This window comes from Plecotus auritus, assembly GCF_963455305.1.
Source record: "Plecotus auritus genome assembly, chromosome: 6".
Lineage (NCBI taxonomy): Eukaryota > Metazoa > Chordata > Mammalia > Chiroptera > Vespertilionidae > Plecotus > Plecotus auritus.
This window is the reverse complement of record NC_137773.1, coordinates 167822009-167844719: the sequence shown is the minus strand read 5'-3', so window position 1 is coordinate 167844719 and position 22711 is coordinate 167822009. Positions and strand designations below refer to the sequence as shown.

The 22711-nt window shown below is 43.2% G+C and overlaps 1 protein-coding gene across 2 annotated transcripts in view; it reads right to left on the bottom strand.

Moving 5' to 3' along the window:
- STAC (SH3 and cysteine rich domain) overlaps positions 1-22711 on the bottom strand; it is a 105005-nt gene that overhangs the window by 7990 nt on the left and 74304 nt on the right. For both annotated transcript variants that reach the window (XM_080673874.1, XM_080673875.1), the window contains exons 7-10: positions 19765-19829; positions 17681-17769; positions 4735-4786; positions 4486-4623 (exon numbers count right to left, since the gene is read on the bottom strand). In XM_080673874.1, the coding sequence (XP_080530000.1) occupies positions 4486-4623; positions 4735-4786; positions 17681-17769; positions 19765-19829 (344 nt within the window). The remainder of the gene's footprint in view (positions 1-4485; positions 4624-4734; positions 4787-17680; positions 17770-19764; positions 19830-22711) is intronic.

Here is a 22711-nt window from a genome sequence, read left to right as displayed (position 1 = left end):
AAACCTCTGATTTATATGACATGTTTGTTATACAACTGTAAAGAAAACTGTGTTTGCATAAACATTTATTATTTATTTATTTATTTTTTGCATTTTAAGTAAGGTTTTTTTTTTGCATAAACATTTAGTTACTAAGTTTAGAAAATTAGTTGGGAACTAAACAGAATATAATATCAAAATATGAATTAGAAGAAAAGTTTGGTAGGAAATATACCAAAGTGTTTATGTTAATAATAGTTGATGGGTGAATTACTGTGATCTTTATTTTCTTCTTTATACTTTTCCAAATTTTCTCCACAATAAATGCAGTCTAGTTTTATAATCTAAAATATTTTTTATTTATTTAAAGCGTTATAGAACACAAAGAATCAATGAAAACAGTTTTATAGGGATGACAGAACTGTGGAATGAACTAAAAATACTTTCATGGTGCTTAAAGTTGATTTAATAAGGATACTTTTAAAACTTCAAAAATGAAGAAAACATACTCATGTCGTGGCAGACTCTAGTTGTGTTCACAACAAAAGGGTAACTTAATTCTACTTGGAAACAGAGGCTCTGTGAAAAAAATAATATAATGACTGTGAGACAAATTTACCCCAGAGGCAGAAACATGATTAAATCAGAGATGCATTTATTTTCAGAATCAAATTTCTTCTATTTCCCTGCTAATGAGTTTTTGTCTCTTTATATTTTTAGGGTTATAAATATCATATTGGCTATTTTTGGATGCTTAGTAGGTAATTTTAGGTGGAACTGGCCACTGCAGATGAATTCCCCATTTAGGCTTAACTCTGAGTGATGGTGGCAGCAAAGGAAATGACCTTACTAAGCTTCCATCCTGGCCAGGCACTGTGTTGGGACTTTATACAGGTTATAACATTTAACCCTCACTGCAAGTCAAGAGGGAGATGTACCCATTTTACAGATGGGAATGTTGATATTCACAGGTGACTCTGCCAAAACCACGTAGGATACGGTTCCATTTCGGTGTGGCACTGGAATCCATGTTTTTGTTACTACATTGTACTCACCTCCATTAATAAGCATGCTTTGAAATTTTATAGCTAAAATAATTTAGGATACTAAAGTGGAGACAAATTTAATTTTTTTCCCTCAATAACAGATTTCTAAAATGTAAATTTTTGCCTGGCCAATGTGGCTCAGTGGTTGAGTGTCAACCCAGGAACCAAGAGGTTGCAGTTTCATTCCCAGTCCGGGCACATATCCAGGCTGCTGGATCCATCCCTGGTAGGGGACGTACAAGACGATGCTTCTCTTTCATGGATGTTTCTCTCTCTCTATTCCTCTCTCTTCCCCTCTCTCTAAAAATCAATAAAAACATATTTTTTAAAAATGTAAATTTTCTTTCAAGTGGCTGACACTGAAGTTGGTTGCCACACTGACAAATGTTGAAAATAGAGAATTTGTGTAGCGATAAAGAGACCTCAGTGGCTTTTGTTGATCAATATGTAATTGGAAATAAAAATGCCTTCAGTTCTCACAGAGCTATAATAGGACTTAAAGTGAGGCGATTTAAATGAAGGTCATTCTCAACCATTAACTTTGATCAGAACACTTGGGGAGTCTGTAAAAGAGACTGATTCTCTGCCTTTTATCCTGAAAGGTTCTGCTTCAACGGGCCTAGGGTGGAGTCAGGAATTTTGCATATTCAGCAAGCTCCCAGGTGATTCTGATTCAGGTGGTCGAAAGACCACACCTTAAGAAGCACTAGGCTGGGCACCTATCAGGGGTTATGTTACTTTCCTACAGAATTACAGGCAGATCTATGTGGTTCCAGGTTCAGGCTGAAAGCTGTGTTGTGTCTTAAACATCTATAAAAATAGAAGCATAATATGCTAATTAGACTGGGCATCCTTCTGGACGTCCTTCCAGACGAAGCCGAAGCTGTGAGGGAAGCCCGGGTCCCGGGTGCTGGAGGGAAGCCGGTGCCAGCAGCCGGGGAAGGAAGGCCTACTCTTGCATGAATTTCGTGCATCAGGCCTCTAGTGTCTAAGTGAAGAGGCTGGGTGGTATGCCCTACCCCAGTGGTCAGCAAACCGCGGCTCGCGAGCCACATGCGGCTCTTTGGCCCCTTGAGTGTGGCTCTTCCACAAAATACCACGGCCTGGGTGAGTCTATTTTGAAGAAGTGGCGTTAGAAGAAGTTTAAGTTTAAAAAATTTGGCTTTCAAAAGAAATTTCGATTGTTATACTGTTGATATTTGGCTCTGTTGACGAATGAGTTTGCCAACCACTGCCCTACCCAACCCTACAGATTGCCATTCAACCATGGAATGTTGCATTTCTATCAGCAGCAACTACTGCAATTAGATGCAGTAATGGTGGGATGTGGTGGTGTATTGTGTGAGTGTGTGTGTGTGGCCTGTGCATGTGCAAAACTGAGGCCCAGAAAAATCACAGCAACCCTGTGTACTTTTGCATGATTAGATTCAAAAGATAAGATGGAGTATTTTTAACTTTGCTTCTTGTAAAATGTAGTTTTTAAAACTTTACACCATGAAAGTAATTTAAATGCAAAGAAAAAACCCCTCAAACAAACCTTCCAATTTTTTCTCTTTTCCCTCGTGTTTGTATTACTTTTTCACTACCATTGTATCATTAATACGTCACTTATTCCTTTGCTATTTATAAAACCATCATTTAAAATGGTGACACACTATTTGAAGGTTTCGATCCCCTCTCTTAGGTCTGTTCTCAGTTCTGCAAAGGGAGAAGGTCCGATTGGAAATGCCCCAGGACAGTGGTCGGCAAACTCATTAGTCAACAGAGCCAAATATCAACAGTACAACGATTGAAATTTCTTTTGAGAGCCAAATTTTTTAAACTTAAACTTCTTCTAACGCCACTTTTTCAAAATAGACTTGCCCAGGCCGTGGTATTTTGTGGAAGAGCCACACTCAAGGGGCCAAAGAGCCGCATGTGGCTCGCGAGCCGCAGTTTGCCGAACACGGCCCCAGGGGGTCGATCATCATCTACTGAGGCTTCTCCTTTTTGGTCCCGCTGGGAGGTCATCAGGCTATGTTGTTTCCTGTGCCAGTTTTCTCACACTCCTTCCTGACCCATCGTTCTCCTATGGGCCATCTGGTGCTGTGGGGTCCTGACATTCAGACGGGCCTGTGTGGCAGTGGTGGCAGTGGTGGCAGTGGTGGGGCTGTGGTGCAGAGGACTTTCAGGCCCCGAAGTCCCCTCAGATTCACTATGTTTCCAATAATCAAAACACGGCATCAGGCCCCATTTTCATCTCTCCCTTTGGGTTTACCTTGGGAGAGTGATGAGCGGGATCTGGGTCTGGATTCCAATGAGACTTTATTAAGAGAGAAAATAAATGTCTAATGTCTAATTTCTGAAAGTATCCCCAAACACATCAAGAGCAAACATGGAGGGCTGCGCACATTATTTCAGTCTATAGTGAGGACACAGGCCATGACACCAGGGGAGTTGCAGTCAGAGGGGGCAGGAGGAAAGCCTCTCTTTGCTGGAGGAAGGGCTCAGCTGTGCCTGTCTTGTCTGTTTGTCTCTGTCGACATTCCAGGAGGGAATGGGGGAGCATGAAGCAAGGAGGTTGAAGTCATATACACTGAGTGGCCAGATTATTATGATCTCTGAACACATAATAATCTGGCCACTCAGTGTATCAGTGTGTGTGTATGTGTATATATATATTAGAGTCCCGATGCATGAATTTGTGCATGGGTGGGGTCCAGCCAGCCTGGCCAGGGGGAGGGGACATGGACCGTTGGCCGGCCTGCCTGCTGGTCAAACTCCTGGTTGAGGGGACAATTTGCATTTTAGCCTTTTATTATATAGGATATACACTGAGTGGCCAGATTATTATGCGTTCAGAGATCATAATAATCTGGCCACTCCGTGTAGGTACAGGGGGTTCCTGCCTCACTTCTCAGGAAATCGACGTCATCACAGTGAACCCCACATTCATCTCTACCTTAGATGTAGGGAGATATCCAGGGCGTGGGCCTGAGGCAGTCCCTGGTTAGGGAGTGTCATGGTTTCCAGGGAGCAGGCCGAAGCTTGGAATCTGCACAAGGAGACTTACGAGGGGTCTTTGTGACTGAAAGCAAATGCAGTGGACTGTGCAACCCAGCAGCAGGTAATGGCACAATATCCCCAAGAGGCCATGAAAAGTGAACCACAAATTCATGGAGACCAGCACAGAGCCCAACCTGGAGTAGCTGCCCACATCCGAGACCAGTGATCCTCGGAGAAAAGCACGGGACCAGAGGTCCTCATCCTGTTGCCATGACGTTATGTACATTTCCTCTGGTGGACAGACACCACCAAGTCAGCTTCCTAACATTTTGGTTTTGCATGTTAAGATCCTACTGCGCTCATATGGTTGGAGCGAGGATATCTTTTCTCAAGGTGAAGACTTGGAATAGTACCCTGCTCATTCAGATTTGTAGATGGCTGTTACTCTGTTTTGGTCAGACTCAATATTACTCACCTGATTCTCTTTCAGTGTTATCTGCCCCTGTTCCTTACACCCAATGAAGGTTCTAACACATCTAAAAATCTTCTCATTCTGCTGTACTCTCTGAACAAAGTTGGCTGGAAAGAAGCCAATCCTGTCTTGAATTTTCCCCTGAAAGGAAAAGGAGACATGCATCCACAATTTGTTGTAATTATACCATTCATTGTAATGACAGTCACCAAATGAGTCTTTTTTTTTTTTTTTTTAAAGAGAAATACTTACTTTCCACCAGTCTTCATTGGAATCTTCTAGAAGAGTGATCATGTCTCCTGGTCTAGAATGAAAAGTGAATGAGTTGGGTGAGAAAGCAGAAGGGGATAAAACAACAAAAAAAATGCTACTTAAAAGCTGAAAGCAACAGTTTTTCATTTATACAAATGATCCTAAAATACATACTAGTAGAAATAAAGTAAACATGGCTTTTACCAGTTCTTCCCACTCATGAAAATAGCTTTGTTACATATTGAAAGCAAGGAAAATTTGTATAGCTGTATTAAAAAATAATTCTTAGCTTTATTTTTATACAAAAATAATCATATTTGCATTGTTAAAAACTCCAAAATTTGGATGTTGATAAGTTTCAAGGTGTAAGTTGACCTTCATGTTCTGCCCTACAATCTCCTCTCATTGCCCAGAGGCGACCACTGTCAATGGTTTCCTGTGTTTCCTCCTAGATCCTTCCCATACACTTACATTTTTATGTGAGTATGTATATGTATTTTGATTTTTTTGTTTACTATTGACATCTAAAATTAGTCATTATCTACATTTTCTCAGTCCCTTCTTAAAACCTATTATCCTTTTGCTTATCTCTACTTTCCTGGCCTGCCACCTTTAATGTTGGCATAATTTGGAATTTTGTTCTAGACGTGTGTGCGCGCACACACACATGCACACTGTCATTCATCAAGAATTACTTGAGTTTAACTGAAGACTTACATGTGTTTGTTGATGTGGTGGTGATTTGCCACTTCTTGTTTGATTTTCACATCCGCATGTGTGTTCGAGTGTGTGGATGTATGTTTTAATTCCTTCTATATATTGTCATTTCTATTGGGCGAAGCAAGTCATGAGGCCATTCCAGACTCAAGGGATGGGGTAATAGGTGCCACCTCTGTGGTAAGAGGAATTGCAAAGTCTCATGACAAAGGGCAGGTTGGGGTGAAGAAACAAGCCACCAGAGACAACTCATGCTCTTCAGTAAATTTGCTGAGTTCAGTGTCTCTTTGTGCCCTTACATTTACAGTTGTGTCTCCCTCCCCGCCCCCACCCCCCTGAGCATTCTTTGGTCTCTGGCATCGTCATTGTTTTCAACCCAATTCTATATCCTAGGCTGCCAGGAAACTCCCAAGATTTTTGGGTCTCTGATAGCATTATTTCTTGTTTCCTAGTACTGGTATGGATGTACTCTTTAAAAAATATATATTTTCTGACATTTTAAGGGATTGTAGAAAGAGGGGAAGTAGATTTGTGTGCTCATTTTGCTCTTCTGATTCAATCTCCTCTGCTGTCATTTTCAATTCTCAGTTAATATCTATCGTCGTAGGGGATTCCAAATAGAACAGGCTGTTGCCCCTGAAACATTAAACACAACTGGCATTTTGGTATTTCAAAAGTCACAGTTTCATGCTGATGCCACAGAACGCAAGATGGCTGAAAATTACTCTTTTCCCAGGTGAGGGATTTAATTAAGCAGCAAGGATGAAAGTTGATGCAGAAAAATCTTTCCAGCTCCAGCAGATTTTATTTAACCCAATAACCTGAGAAACCATGTGTTAGTATCAACTACAAAGACTTTGCTGATGGTTTGGTAGAAATTGTAAGTAGAAAATAAAACTGGAGGTTGGAGGGGGCACCTTTTCCTAAGGGTGGAAGAGGATACTGCTAAATCCAACCTCTATTTTTCTAGTCTAGCTAGAGCCTCTCTGTGCCCAGAGGTGGACTGTCCCTGTGTGCATGAGTCATATTAACTAAACACGAATACGGCACTCCCTGGATACCAGCTATAATTTTATGAGAAATACCAGACATACTCCTGACATTGTGATGGGGATTGTTTTTTCCTTAAAAAGAACTCCACCAGAATAAAAAAAAATTGCTTGCTGAGTAAGGAGAGTTACATTCATCCATTTATTGTTTCAATTATTTATTTTTAAAAAAATATATTTTATTGATTTTTTTACAGAGAGGAAGGGAGAGGGATAGAGAGTCAGAAACATCGATGAGAGAGAAACATCAATCAGCTGCCTCCTGCACACCTCCCACTGGGGATGTGCCCACAACCAAGGTATATGCCCTTGACCGGAATCGAACCTGGGACCCCCAGTCCGCAGGCCGACGCTTTATCCACTGAGCCAAACCGGCCAGGGCTGTTTCATTTATTTTTATTCACTGACTCGTTCAACAAATATTCTAGAATGCCAACTCTGAAAGAGCCATTTTCCTAGGCATGGGCTATACTCTGGTGAATCAAGTAAGTCCCCACTGGAGCTAATATTCTAGTGAGAAGATGGATAATAAACACACAAATATATAGTGAAACACTTAATAAATATAAAATAATAAGTATTTAATGTGCATATATATATAATTGCAAATGGTCTTAAGGGCAATGAAGAAAATGAACCAGATGCAGTCATAAAGAATGAGTAGACTCCTGCTATCAGTCCCTGCTCTAGTCATCTGGTGAAGACAGCTAATGCCTCTTTCTCACTGTAGGGAGGATCTTGCTCTAGGGCAGCCCTGGTACCCAAGACAGCAGCTCTCGGCATCTGGGTCAGCTGTGGGAGTTGTGCTGCCCCATACTCCTACCTTGCCTCACCCATCCATCTCAGGATGCTCCCTGCTGAGCCTGCACTCATAATCCTTTTCAACTGGGCTCCAGGCGATGGATCTGAGTAGGCATACAAGATAAAACCACTCTGTGTAATATAATGTTTTAAATTTATTTTTTTAAATGTGTCTTGACCCAGTTTTGAAACTCTGGGTAGAGACTAGAAAGTTTCCCTTAAGAGCCGATTAAGTCAACATCCCAACCACTTCCCTGCGAGCTCTCAAACTCCAGCCACTAGGCACCAGCCCCAGCCCGAATTGCTCCAGGGCCACATACCAGACAACTAGTTACTGCTTTTGTGCCTGGGAACCTGTGAAATTATTCAAATTAGCTAATTTACAGGTAGCCTTGGAAACCTAGCTAACCCCAGGTACTGGCCCTAACAGCTCCAGCCTGCTGTTACCTGACTCTCAGGTGCTAGCCCATGTGGCCTTTTTGGCAGCCCTTCTCAAACCAGTTCTCACCTTAGTTCTCTTCTCCTTCTCGTGGTGTTGGGTGCTATGCCTTGCCATCAAAGAACTAAATCCATCCCTGGCAAGTGTGGCTCAGTTGGTTGGTTGTCATTCCATGCACCAAAAAGTTGCAGGTTTGATTCCCAGTCAGGGCACATGCCCCAGGTTGAGGGCTTGATCCCCAGCAGGGGGTGTGCAGGAGACAGCTGATTGATGTTTTGCTCTCACATTGATGTCTCTCTCTCTCTCTCTCTCTCTCTCTCTCTCTCTCTCTCTCCCTCTCTCTCTCTCTCTCTCTCCCCTGTCCTCTCTCTCTAAAAACCAATAAAAAATCTTAAAAAAAAACCAAAACTAAATCCAAGCATTCTGCCCACCTGCTCTACATGGGGGGAGCCTTGCCATTTTCCCCAAAAGAATGGAAGCCTAATGCCTAAAATTCTCCTGTGCTGATTGGTCCTAGGATGGACACTGCCAGTGAGTGCCTGACTCTCTGCCTCCAATTGTTTCATGCTTCTGTGGCTGACCAAGTCCCACGCTAGGGAACAATTTTTTCTTATTTCAGGTTAGCACATCTCAAGCATGTGCGAAGTAAGTCCAGCTCTGATCTATCAACCATTCTCTTTCTTTCAGGTGACCTGAGGTTCCTGACCTATTATGTGTAGATTTAATAATTTAAATCTATCTTTATTTCCAAATTTTTGGGGACGAACCTATCAGGCCCCAAATACTTAAAAAATTTACCTTTGCTTAATTTAATCAGAACATCCTCAGCTGAGGTACAAATTCTGCCTGTACTCTAAGCCAGAATTATATACATAGCATGATACAAAGTATAGCACAATTCATATACCATAAAAGCATCCACTTCCTATTTGGTGCAGACAGGTCAGGGCACCATAGCTGGCCTCCCCTTTTGGCTTGCTCAGTCAAAATTGTCTTAGGCCCAGAGGAAGAGTCTCAGGTTGGTTATATCATGATTTATGGAATGTCTTGAAATGATGAGGGAACTGTGAGCTATCAACAGCTGACAGCTCTGGCCCTGCTCGCACCTGCTGCTGGTGCTGGCCCCAATCACTCTACGCCATCAGTGGGTGCGAGCGGGGCAGGCACCATCAGAGCGTGGGAGCAGCGGCAGCGGGCACGGGGCTGCCAGCAGACAGGGGATCAGGGGCCATGGTGGGAGGGGCCAGCTGGGGGTGCGGAGGATGGGCTGAGACCTGCCCCTGTGTCCATTGTAGCCTCACAGCACACAGTTCCTTTCAAGGTACACAAATTTGTGCACTGGGCCCCTAGTATATTTATAAAAGCCTAAGTGACCAAATGACCAAATGACCAAATGACCGAATGACTGGTTGACCGGTTGCTATGATGCACACTGACCACAGGGGACAGACGTTCAACACACAGGATCAGGCTCCCTCCTGTCTGGATTGGGCCTGTGGGGATCAGGCTGAAACCGGCTATCTGACATCCCCCACGGGGTCCCAGATTGCAAGAGGGTACAGGCCAAGCCAAGGGACCCCATGGGTGCTCAAATCCATGCACTGGGCCTCTAGTTTATAATAAGTGTGATTGCTGAAAGAGGACTATGCTGGGGGCACAAACAAATGTGAAATTGACCCTCTAAACAAAACAAAATATCTATGCCTTTAAAAGACTCAGCTACCTCAATTATCTCTATCTAATAAAATAGTAGCATGCTAATTGACCGCACCTTTGCGACGCTCACCAGCCAATCAGGAATGAGCATGCAAATTAACCCAACAAAGATGGAAGGTTAATTTGCATACACAGGCACCTAGTGGCCAGGGATGGGGCGGGATGCTTGCGTTGTCGCCATGGCGATGATGCAGGCATTCCACACCACCCCAGCTGCTCTGGGCCTCTGGGCAGTGTGGGAAGGTGGAAAGGTGGCTCCAGCCAGAGGGAAGGCAGTGTTGGCAGCCAGGGGAATGAAGGCCCATTCTTGCACGAATGCATCGGGCCACTAGTGTTTATATAATTACATACTATGCACAACAAATAATGAGCTATATTTACTTTGCAAAGTCGTTGTGTGGATTAAATGAGTGTGCATATGTGGAAGTCTTTAGCACTGTGACTGATATACAATAAGGAGTTACAAATTCTAATTTCTTCCTAAAATGTAATTTTTCACTTGTAAATTAGAAGATCTAGTGATTACCTACTTTTTAATTGAGTGTCCTCTTAGGTTTTGGCAGGGACAGTTGGCTAATGAAATAACCTTTGAACTCTCTTATCTTAAGTGGTTTTAGACAGTAATCCTTGGAGTGATTCAGAGTTTCAGAAAAGCTTCTTCCTCTCTTTACATCCCCCTTACCTCTTGCCTCTCTGCTTTAGGTAGTGATCCCAGAGATATGGGAAGGCCTGGGGGCCCACCACCCAGGAGCTGATTCCAGTAAAGAGGCTGAATAGATTGAGGAGGACAGCTAAAGAGCCTGGAGGGGGACAGCGATGTTCACTGAGTGAAGTGGGCATGACATGTTGCGTTGTCACATGAGAAAGAAGGTTTAGGGAGACTTCACCACTAGTAGGCAGGGTTTGAATCCATTACTAGCACCACTAGGGAAAGCTGCCTCTTGTTCTACTCAAGCCTTGTGAGAAATCAGAACCGCTCATTTTCCTCTGCAGGCACTTGGAGATATCTTTACTATTTCTCACCCCTTCCCATTCATTAAGCAAAAAGAACCCCAAATGAAGCTTACAGCAACCACAGTCACTCAGCCAAAACAGATGTCCTGGAAAAACCAGGCTCAGGGAAACAGAAAAGGGAGCCTGCCAAACGGCTCCATTCATTTTAGATCTACTGCTTAGTTTTGTTTGCTAGACCCATTTCTCATTTTCCATAGTCCTGGTCCAGAGCCTTTTACAGTCTGAGAACACGGGTAGGTAACAAGAAACTCCGGAACGATGCAATTTGATTTTGTCTGAAGCCTGGTATCCATAAGACTGCCTGCACTTTCCCAAGTTCATGGACCAGCTCAGAGAAAAAGCTTTCAGCAAAAGGGCCGTTTGGATGGGATTTGGCGAATGTTCCTGAACTGTCATGGATCACGCTCCCCAGATCCTAATCGGAAGAGGCATTTGAGTGAGAGGGAGGCTGCTAAACACATTAGTGACATTCGGGAAGATCTGGGTTTCTTGACACAGTGCAGCATCAGAGCATAAAATGCATCAGAGATTTTCCTCAAATAGCCCTAATTGCATTTTGATGTCCTGGTGACTGTGAAGATTATTTTTAAATCAAATTGGTGCATTAGAATTACATTTAGTTTTAATTACGTTGATGCATTTGCCAAGCAGTAATGTACTTAGAGAATGGAAATGAGACACCAAGGGAGTCTTATTCTGTCTTAAGGGCTCTCCTCTTCTTGTTTTATGGCAGGTGTATAAGGCCTTACACAGTGAAGGACATCATCACATGAGTTACAAGCCAAAAATCCAATGAGTGTACTGAACCTCAGGCAACCTGCATTCTGGTTTTGGGTCTGCCATTGGCCCACTGTGTATTTTTGGATCAGTTGTTCTCAAATCTGGAGGATAATCAGAATCTAGAGAAACATTTCACATACATAGTTCCAAGTGGGATTTGACTCTCTAGGCTTAGATGGAGACCAGGAATCTCTATTTTAATAATATTCTCCAGCAGGTTCAATGGCTTGCTAACAAGTATGAGCATACCAACCATAGTTTTCTCCTCTGTAAAATACTACTTACTTGGGTAACCCAACAGATTCGCTAAAAGAACACAAGGGGCTGTCAGAAGAAATTGTGAAAGACTTCGAAATGGGCAAAAATGATTGCTGATCTGGGTGTCTAGCTCACCCTCCCAAGTCATCCTCCCCCCACCCTTTCCATGTCTTTGAGCTATTATTTTTCATTTCAGCAAGTTGTACAAAACTGATGATGATGCCAATGACTCTTGTCTGTCCATAGACATGCATGTGAATTGTGTCTGGTGGAGTGTAATCCATGATTACCTTGTGAATACTGACCAGCGTTGCATGTATTTGTAAATTCACATCAGCATCCTGGATCACCTACATATGTATGATGCTTGAATTCTCCTTTGAACCAGATATGACATATTACTGGTTCTCTCATTAATGAATGAGTCTAAGAAAAACTTTGACATGTGTTCATTTTATATTTGTATAAGAGTCATGATTTCATCTTAATTAAAAAAATATCCTTGAACAGGGGTGACTTTTCATGAACACATTCTATAGATAACAAACTTCCTGGTCTTATAAATGAGCGTAACAATCCCAATAGACTTGTAAGAAGTGATGTGAGTGGCTAACACAGGATACATGAATACACTGTCCGAATCTGCTGATTGAAATATAATCGGCACCCTCATCACAGAGGAATCCTACCACACAGTGTAGGATGGAAAGCTAGTGATAAGAAAGACGGGTTGGACCCCAAGTCTGCCTCCCTGGGTTGCAGCCCTGACTCTACTTTCTATCTGTGAGTTCTGGGTTCTAGTTCTCCCACCTTACTGCCCTCCCCCCAATATGTAAAGACCTATAAATTGTCTCATTTAAATATGAACTAAACAGCTAAGTGTTGTTTCACTAAGCTTCACTGAATTTTAAGACAGTCTTTTCAGAATGAAGATTGAAATGGATGCAATTATCTAAATAAATATGCCCCTGAACCGGCAATGATTATGCACCACTTCTTTTTGTAATGGACTTTGCATTTGCACCCCCCCCCCCCAATTTGGTGACTTTTAAAGTAATTCTCTTGGACTGTTATTTAAGCTCTTCTTCCCGTATCCTTTCCCTGCGGTAAAGAGAGAATGACTGCACACTAACGAGCTGAAGCCCTAGCATGGCTGTGATGCCACCTCCTTGCAAAGTCTTCCTGATTTCCCAAGGCTGCTTGGGTGCCTCCCCACCCACAAGACCCCACACTGAAGGGCACCGTCTTATCTACTCTTCTGCCACCCACCCCAGCCCTTGCCCACTTGAACTTTCTGAGCACAGGGCCTGTGAATTGTTCCTCCAGCAGAGGGTAAGGGTAGATGCTCACTCACAATGTGACGAGTGGAGGCTAGATGAAACAAGTCCCGGAAACAGCCATGCACGGGTTAAGTCAGTTTTAAGGTGCTTTGGAAAAATCGGAATGAGATGAATTCAGGCCATCGCACCTCCAGAGCTTCTGATGAATATTAGCTAATGAGACAAATAGCTGCCTGGTTTCATTCAGACGCACCCATGGAAAAATCTGAGGTCCAGGCTGCCAGGAAAGAGTCTGGTGACTCAAGGATCGAAATCCTTATTTGGGGTTACCAATGAAGACAGGTTTCTCTTTGAAGCGCCCTCTCTTCCCCCGATTTAGGGGTTCTGACACACTGAAGTGGCAATTAATTTGCGTCTTTCTTAGAATTTAATAAACTTGGAAAAACAGTTCCTGCTTTCCCTCTCTTGGCGCCTAAGCTTTTTTTTCTCTTTCTGTCTCATTCCCCGCTCCCTCCCCCGACTATGAAACATGGTCATTATCATATAAATCTGTTTGGGGAGAACTAATAAAAATGAAAATGACTTAGATGTGGGAAGCCAAAATGGGTTCTCTGGAACAGGCATTATGTGGCCACTGAAATATGCATTGGAATCTTTAAGTCTTTTATTTACTCTTGATCCTTTATTTCAGAGTTCTTAAGCTGTGTAGGGCTTTGTGTTGACTTGGAGTTATTTACATCTGCTGATTGCTTATGTGATATACCAACTCAGCAAAGCCATAAAAGTAATTCTGATTGGTTTTTAAAAGGTGTGTTGGTGTGAATAACAAGCAATGGCTCTAAGACTCTGTTTGCAGACTTCTGACCCCAAAAGCAGTGAGGATAATGGGACCGTTTACTTTACATATGGAGGGCAAAACTTTCTTATTTTTAAAAGAAATATATATTTTTATTGATCTCAAAGAGGAAGGGAGAGGGAGAGAGAGATAGAAACATAAATGATGAGAGAGAATCATTGATTGGCTGCCTCCTGCACGCCCCACACTGGGGATTGAGCCCGCAACCCAGGCATGTGCCCTTGACCAGGAATCGAAGGATGACTTCCTGGTTCATAGGTTGATGCTCAACCACTGAGCCACACTGGCTGGGCAGGATTTAATTTCTTTAAAAAGCTAAGCATGTATAATCAAGCTCGCGCTCATGATGTGTGTGTATGAATGTGTGCACGTGAATGTGTGTGTGTTCATGCAGATCTGACTCTGAGTGTGTGGGAATGGATGTTCATAGGTAAGTATATCACACACATACCCACCCACTTGGCCAAGAGGATGATTCGGCACGAGGCAGCATGGGATGATAATGATGTCAACACTGATGAGAATAGGGTTCTCTAGTTTGTATTTCAAGTAGCATTTTAAAGAATTTTGCTCATGAATTAGGCTGGCAGTCCATAAAGTGCCATTTCCCCAGCTCTTTATAAAGCTTGGTAATAAGCGTTATTGGTGGACATTGTCTAAGACCCTTAATTACAGAAGGGTCTTACTTACTATACAAACTCCTTCCACTCAGAGGAACCTGGGTGGTTCTTTAATGTTAGGAGACCACAAATCCTCAGCAATGAACAGGAGGTCTCACACACGATGGCATCGTATCTTTCATGTCAGGGGTAAAATTCCATACCTATGACATGTCACACCAGCCACTGCAAAACCTGCTCAGAAGATGAGGGACAGGGTATCACAGCCTCCTTATCACTGGGCCAGTGAGAGAAAGTCTCACTGGATGTGCTCAGTGGCCAGCCAGAGTCTTTGACTGTGTTGGGGTTGTGTTAATGAGGTTGTTCAGAAAACTAGGAAATGAAACCTATTGTGAAAAGATGCGAATTATGAACAGAAGGCATCTAAACTATAGTGTGTGCCTTGCTTTGTACTGGGAATGAAATCCTAGCTTTTATTTGAAATTATCTCATTAAATACTCAGTCACCCTAGGAAGGAGAGAACAGAGAAGAAACAGCGTACTCAACTGAATGCAGGGAAAGAGAGGTCTCTGGTGGCTGGAAGCCTGGACTGATGGTGAAGTCATTCACCCTAAGGAGCAGGTTTGTGGGAGGGAGGGAGAAAGGGAGGGAAGAACTGCTCTTGCCATCCACTCCCAGGGTAGGCAGGTAAGGATAAGCAACTGGAAGTCGGTAGGGAGATCTGGACTGCTAGCTGTTGGCAGAAAAGGCTTTCCTTACTACTGAGCAGGCATATGACAAATGCTTGCGGAAGTGATCTATGACTGTTGGGCCTTCTTTGCCGTCAAGCTTACACTCCTAACATTCCCTGTACTCGCGCTTCTTTTGTTCTCTTTCCTGAGGACAATACCCAGTGTGCTCCCTGGATCACAATGCAGGTGGATGAGAATGGTTATTTTGTAAAACAGAATTTGTTTTTCTACTTTATGGCTTAAGGAGAAAACGATAATTCACAAAGCTCCAGTTCATTCACAGAATTACACGAAATCCCCAAAGCATAGCCTTACCCATTCTAAATCAAGCGCCTGGCTTTTAAAATGGGAACCTAGAGTCTCTTGGCAAAAGAAAAAAAAAAGTATGTCTGATTTATCACTCTGTTCTTGTAGTCGGTGTAATGCAGACATTTCCCTCCTGGGAATGAACAGTCCTGTGTGCCTCGAAGAGGACTGTAAACGTTTGATTCATGACCAATCTGGCTGTGAGAGGCCTGCAACCCACTAAAATAAGCACAAAAAGTTATGACATGTCACATCAGCATCTGCCTGACCACCGCCGGGCAGCTAGACGACATTCCTCAGTAACGTTCTATATTTATCAGGAATTTTTTTTTTTTTTTTTTTTAAATCTGATGTCTTCAGATAATTTTCTAATATAAACCGGTGGGAGCCACACAATAAGAAATTGTTAAATGTAAAATTTTAGATACCCCAAATGACAATCTCAAGAAGAACAAAGTATACTGTATTTATTGCAAAGTAAATAAATGTCCTCCTTGTCTTCATCAGCAGGTAGTTCATTGGGGACCATTTGCTGAAGGGCAGGTACCACCCCAGTGATGAATCCTAGAGGGGCTTTAACCTTCAGGGCTTGTGATGTCCCCTCTAGAATAGGGCTGCACTTGACAAATGCCATCTCTCCTCCTGCACCCATGCCAGACAGTTCAGGTGGTGTTCACTACTCCAGCCAGTGACTTCAGTGTGGCAATTCCTACCCAATGGTGGAGAAAACTCAGAGCCTAATCGTCTGCAGGAATCTAAGGAGCCAAGATCCAGGCCCTGAACTGTGCTCTGCAAAGGCCCAAGAATGACCGGGAGCAGACCAGGGCGGGCACTGAACACAGCTGACCTCAGTGTGAGCCAGGAGGTACCAGACTCCAGCGGGATACGCCCATCTGCTGTGGAGTCTCGCTGAATGCTGCACCCTTTTGGCAGCTCTGTCTTTTTGAGGGGCTTTGGGGAAGAGGGAGAGGAGCGGCTGATTCCACTGAGGTGGGAAACCACATTCAGGCAAGGGCACATGGACTATTCCTGGGACGTGACACAAGCCGAGGACGTAGGGAAGCCCACATAGCCCAGGGCGGAGGGACAGGGCCCTCTGGATGCCATCTAAGCCAGGGGAATGACAGGACTGTGACTTGGTCTGCATGGCATTCAGGCCAGGGGAGTCCATCCCAAATGGAGGCGATTTCACGAAGACTGACATTTCAGTAGTTTTTAGTGTTAACATCTCTCCATTCTCTTCGGACTCGGAAAGAACCAATGTGCAAGAGCCCATTGGATGAGAAAAACAGCCCTTTCTCCCCTGCTCTGGGATTGGGGAACACCATGGCCTTCTCCCCAGATTACTTACATTCTAGGGCAGGGGTGGGCAAACTTTTTGACTCGAGGGCCACAATGGGTTCTTAAACTGGACCGGAGGGCCGGAACAAAAGCATGGATGGAGTGTTTGTGTGAACTAATATAAATTCAAAGTAAAGGAGCGGAGGGGAGAGCAAGAGAACCGGATAGAACAGCCGGATCCGGCCTGCGGGCCGTAGTTTGCCCACGGCTGTTCTAGGGTCATGAATGGAGGAGGGGAGCAAGGCCTTTCCTTGGAGACAGGCCAGTGAACACACCATATTATACAAATTGGAATAACTACCAGTTTCTGAGTGTCCGCAATGACTGGGCACCATGCTATATGCCTTATGCACTTTACGCACTTCACCCTCACAGGTACAGTAGGGGGAAGAGGTCATTCTTATTCTTTTATACCTAAGATGTTTACAAAGTGCTTCAGGTCACACAATAAACAGGACGTGAGCAGGGGACTTACTCCACACTGAAACACAAGGAACAAAAACTGGGGTCAAGAGAAAGATTCCCAAAGCTCACCTTACCGTCCCCAAGTGTCAGTTACCATCAGTGGGATGGATCCTTGGGAGCCAGGCAGAGGTGCCCGTCTCCAGCAGGAGAAACAAATGGCTTTAGTTTGATTCTTCAATCAATGCTAATTTGGGGATGAAATACAAGTTTTTTGATTCCCTGGACTCCACAGGATGCCAAGTGCATCTGATGCGCAACTTTCATGAAAACTCCCCTTAGCAGTTCTGTTGGCAAGGTGCTAAAACCATGCTTCTTGAGGTGTGGCCCTGGGTCAGCAGCAGCGTAGTCACAGGCAGACCAGTTAGAAATACAATTCTCAAGCCCCGCCCCCAACCGGCTGAATCAAAAGCTGCAGGGACTGGCCCAGCAATCCTCTGGAACCAGCCCTGCAGGTGATTGCATGCACACTAAAGTTTGAGAATTGCTCTGAATCTCCCAGAGGTAACACAAATTGAATTATTTATTCTTTCTTTTATTCTTGCTTTCTTTTTTCTTTAAAAAAATGCTTTTACCTCATTTCCAAATCTTCATTCTCCTGTGGTACAAATTTGTACAAGGCAACATAGGTGTTCATCTGTAATGGGTCTTTGGAAAGAGTTCCCTGAAAGAGGAAATGAAGACAAATCAGAGAAGGAAGGAGGAAGAAATGGAGAGAAGCAAGGAAAAAAAAAAAAAAAGGAAATGGTGAAGTGAATGCAAAGTAATTCAGTGTATGGCTCTTAAGTGTTAAAATAGCTAACCGTTATTAAAGACTGTTTCAACCATTGGTTTATTTTTTAATTTCTTAGCTGAGATTGATTTTATTGCAAACCATTGGAAAACAGTTATGTGGAGGTCTTTGTCAGAAATACTAAAATTTTTTCCTGGCTGGTGAGGCTAAGTCGTTGAACCAAGAGGTCACTGGTTCAATTTCCAGTCTGGGCACATGCTTGGGTTGTGGGCTCGATCCCCAGTAGGGGGAATGCAGGTGGCAGCTGATCCATGATGTGTCTCTCTCTTCGATGTTTCTATCTCTCTCTCCCTCTTCGTCCATTTCTCTCTAAAAATTAATAAAAACATTAAAAAAAGAGAAACACTACAATTTTCTTCAAATAATATTTTTTATATAGTTGTTCATGAAAAGTGATACTGGATTGGCCCCAGGAATGAGAATATTCTCTCTATAGAAAGAGGGACATGTAAATAGGAGTAAAAAAAACTTTCACTTCCTAAAATTCAGTTTTTTAAAAAAAATTATTTTTCAGTTACAGTTATCATTCAATATTATATTCGTTTCAGGTGTACAGCATAGTAGTTAGATATTTATGTAATTTGTGAAGTGATCCATAAAATTGACCTCTTTTTGGTAAGCCTAAAATTTGGTGTCTCAAGTATCCAAGGGGACCAGGTATATATATATGGCAATTAGTTCATTCATTCTATGAAGAAAGCACAGCGTTTGCTATCAGACAGTTTTTGGTTATTTCATGGGATCACCATCTATTGGCTGTGAAGCCTTGCAATAATGATAATAAGAACTGCTGTTTTGATAGCGTACTGTGTGCCAGGCAGTGTGGTTACATGCATTAGCATACTGGATCCTCACAACAGCCCTGTGAGGTAGATTTTATTGTTATCCCAAATTTGTAGACTATAAAGAGTATTGTGTTATATAAATACTAGAGGCCAGGTGCATGAAATTTGTGCACAGGGACGGGGGGCGAGGAGGGTCCCCTCAGCCCAGCCTGCACCCTCTCCAATCCAGGACCCCTCGGGGGATGTCTGACTGCTGGTTTAGGCCCGAGCCCAGGGATCGGGCCTAAACCAGCAGTCGGACATCCCTCTCACAATCCTGGACCACTGGCTCCTAACCGCTCACCTGTCTGTCTGCCTGGTTGCCCCTACCTGCCCCCCTGCTGGCCTGATCACCCCACACTGCCTCTGCCTGCTGGCCTGATCGCCCCCAACTGCCTCCACTGCCGGCCTGGTTGCCCCATGCAGCCTGCTGCTCAGTCGTTTGGTTGGCCCTCACTAACTCCCCTGCCAGCCTCGTTGCCCCACGCAGCCTGTTTGGTCATTTGTTCAGTTACTACAGTTGCTTAAGCTTTTATATAGATAGATTAGCTACTATTATTAACCAATTAAATATGAATGCTATATAAATGCTTACACTTTATAATACATGTAATAAATTAAAAATTATATAATATATAACATAACTATATAACATATACACATATATATATACATATTATGTATTATATATAATATATAATTCTATACTATATTTAAATACATTATGTAATCAATATATGCTGTCTATAAAACAAACAAAAGTTGTGCACAACTATATCCTTTTTATTTGATTCACTCTGCTATCCAAAGCTCAGGTATCTTTTATTTTATTCTATTGATTCTATCGATTTATTCTGTTCTATGGATTCTATGCTAATTGTATACAAATGAATATAAAAATATAGTAAATATATACTTATGTACTATAAAATACAGCCACTATATTATGTAATTGTATAATTTACACACTGGAGAGTCTGTATCTACTTGTGTGTAACATATATGTGGAAACAAAATCTGCCTGGGCGACGTCCATAAATACCTGGTGGTTTATGTTCTTCGCTTGGTCTCTGAAGTCGTCAGTGCCATTTTCTGGATACGTAAACACTGAGGAGACAAGGGAAAGCGGGAGCTTTATGGGTCCAGTCACCGTGTTTTGGAAACATGATTGAAAACTGTGGGTTCTTACTCCCTGTACTCGAGTCTATTTCACTTCTGCCTTTTCCTTGTTCTCGGTGGCCCAGCTTGCCTGTTGTCTGTGGGATGCCACCCTGACTCCCCGTGTGGGCTCTGCACCGCCTGCTCTGCACACTCACAGCCTTGCACACGCCTCCAGCTGGCACATCCTCTTGCTGGCCTGGCAGTTGCATGTTTACAACTGGGTCTCCCTTGTAAACCTTCTCATGAACAGAAACCGCGCCCTGCGTCTCCGTTACATGTATCAAATCACTTGTTAGGGGATGGAGGGTGCTGTAGGGCCCGATTTAATTGTATCCAAATTGCCTTTTCTAAATACCGGGTTTTTCTGATCTATTGTCAATATCTTGTTTCTAGTTTGTTAATGATATCTATATTTTATTTTTCAGATTAAAGTGTTTTAAATTTCACAATAGTTCCTTGACCTCTTATTGTCAATGCACCGAGGCAGTTATTCGGATTAAAGAATAAAAGTGTGGGTTCTCATTTGGTTTGTTCTTGGGATGCAGAATTCCCTTCCTTTTGCATTTAAGCAGCCGCTTTGTGGCCTTGGATGAGAACAAGGCTCTGAAAATGGGCAGGCGTTTCCGCTGTCCATTGCACAGCCGGGGGAGGTCCCTGGTGGCTGTGAGGGCTCTGCCAAGGCCCGTTCCATGAGCCCAGTCTACCCTGGTGACCAACGGCATGGCCTTATTCTCACTGCGCGTCTCCTCCTTAAGCACAAATGTGGCGAATGTTTCCAAGTTTATAGAATAATACAGTTACGGTGTCTAAAGTAACCCACCATCGAGAAGGCTCCACATTCAAACGTAACACATGGCTGCTTTATTCTTCCCTTTGGTCTCCCTTCAGATTACTGAGGCAATCTCAGCAGAGGAAGAGACACACACCACAGAGAGCGATGCCCCCTGCTTCAGTCAGTGCATCTCCACTGTCCTTAAGAGGGACTCAGGAACTGGTGTAGAAAACACGCTTCAGAAAAAGAGCCCCAGTAAATGTGCCGATGCTTAGTAAACATCTCTTCTCCACTTTATCGTTCCAGAGCCTGTGGACGCAATCCCATCATCCCTAGGAGGCCACTATGCACTGGTCGGAGGAGCTTGCGTTTGTCGGTAAGTGGAAAAGGAAGGCCCAAACCTATGGGCCTTGTCTGCCTCAATATTTGGCCACTCAACAGTTGAAAATGAGTAGAGGCCCGTTGATAGAATGTGATTACCTAAAATCTGGGTGTAAATATTTGATTCCCTTAGTAGGAAACTGGAAACTTCTAAAAGAATATTCAATTACTGAATGAAAACACACCAAGAGAATCTTCCTAGATAATTCTTGATTGGAGCTAAAAAGGGGAGGGAAGTACATCAGGTGCATATGCAATGAACAGTTTGGATGGCATTTACAATTTTGTAATTCCACATTATTTTGGTTTTTTATTGACTATCCCTTAAGTATCTGGTTTGAAATGTGTATCATTGTTGTGAACTACATTAAAAATCATTTGAAGTGAACCCAGATGTGTTTTTAGCTATATTGTTGCAAGCAGAACTTAACAGTGTCAAAATGATTTTTAAAACCCATTCCTTGCCCTGGCCAATTTAGCTCAGTGGTTAGAGCATTGGCCTGTGGAACCGGGGGTCTCGGGTTTGATTTCCAGTCAAAGGCATGTACATCGGTTGTAGGCTCTGGCTCCGGTAGGGGCGCTGTCAGGGCACGTGTGGGAGGCAACCAATCAATATGTCTCTTTCACATCTATGTTTCTCTCTCTCTCTCTTCCCCTCCTGCCTTCCTTCTACTCTCTAAAAAATCAATGGGAAAAATATCCTCGAGTGAGGATAAAAAAAATTAATAAATAAAACCCATTCCTTTCAGAATCAAGTCTATTTACCAAAAATATATCATACAACTTTTATGTTTGCTGCTTTAAGTTTATTTTATTAAGAATAATTTGATTGCTAATTTCATTCAGAACAAGTATTCAAAGAATATATCCCTGACGCAGGCATATTTTTAAAATTAAATTTATTGGGGTCACATTGGTTCATAACATTATGTAAGTTTCAATTGTACATTTCTATACTACATCATCTGTATATTGCACTGTGTGCTCACCATCCAAAGTCTAGTCTCCTTCTGTCACCATATATTTGACCTTCTTTACCTTCTTCATCCTCCCCCTCCCCGCGACACACTTCCCCTCAGGTCACCACCATACTGTTATCTGTGTCTCTGAGTTTGTTGTTTCTGTTTTATAGCCTACACTAGTGGCCCGGTGCACAAAATTCGTGAATGGGGGCGGGGGCGGGTCCCTCAGCCTGGCCTGCGCCCTCTCCAATCTGGGACCCCTCGGGGGATGTCTGACTGCAGGTTCAGGCCCCATCTCACAGGGCAGCAGCAGTTGGACATTCCTCTTGCAATCTGGGAATGCTGGCTCCTAACTGCTTGTCTGCCTGCTGGCCTGATCGCTGTCTAACCGCTCCCCTGCTGGCCTGATAGCCCCCAACTGCCCTCCCTGCCGGCCTGATCACCCTCAACTGCCCTCCCCTGCCCGCCTGATCGCCCCTAACCGCCTCTGCCTCGGCTCCCACCACTGTGGCTTTGTCTGGAAGGAAGTCGGACGTCCAGAAGATGTCCGGTCACCTGATCTAATTAGCATATTACCCTTCTATTAGTATAGATATGAGTGTAGTCATATGGTTCTTATCCTTTTCCATATGATTTATTTCACCTAGCAATATTTTCTGGTGTTATAGATGCAAAATGAATCTTTAGTTTTGCCACAACCCCAAAGGACTTTC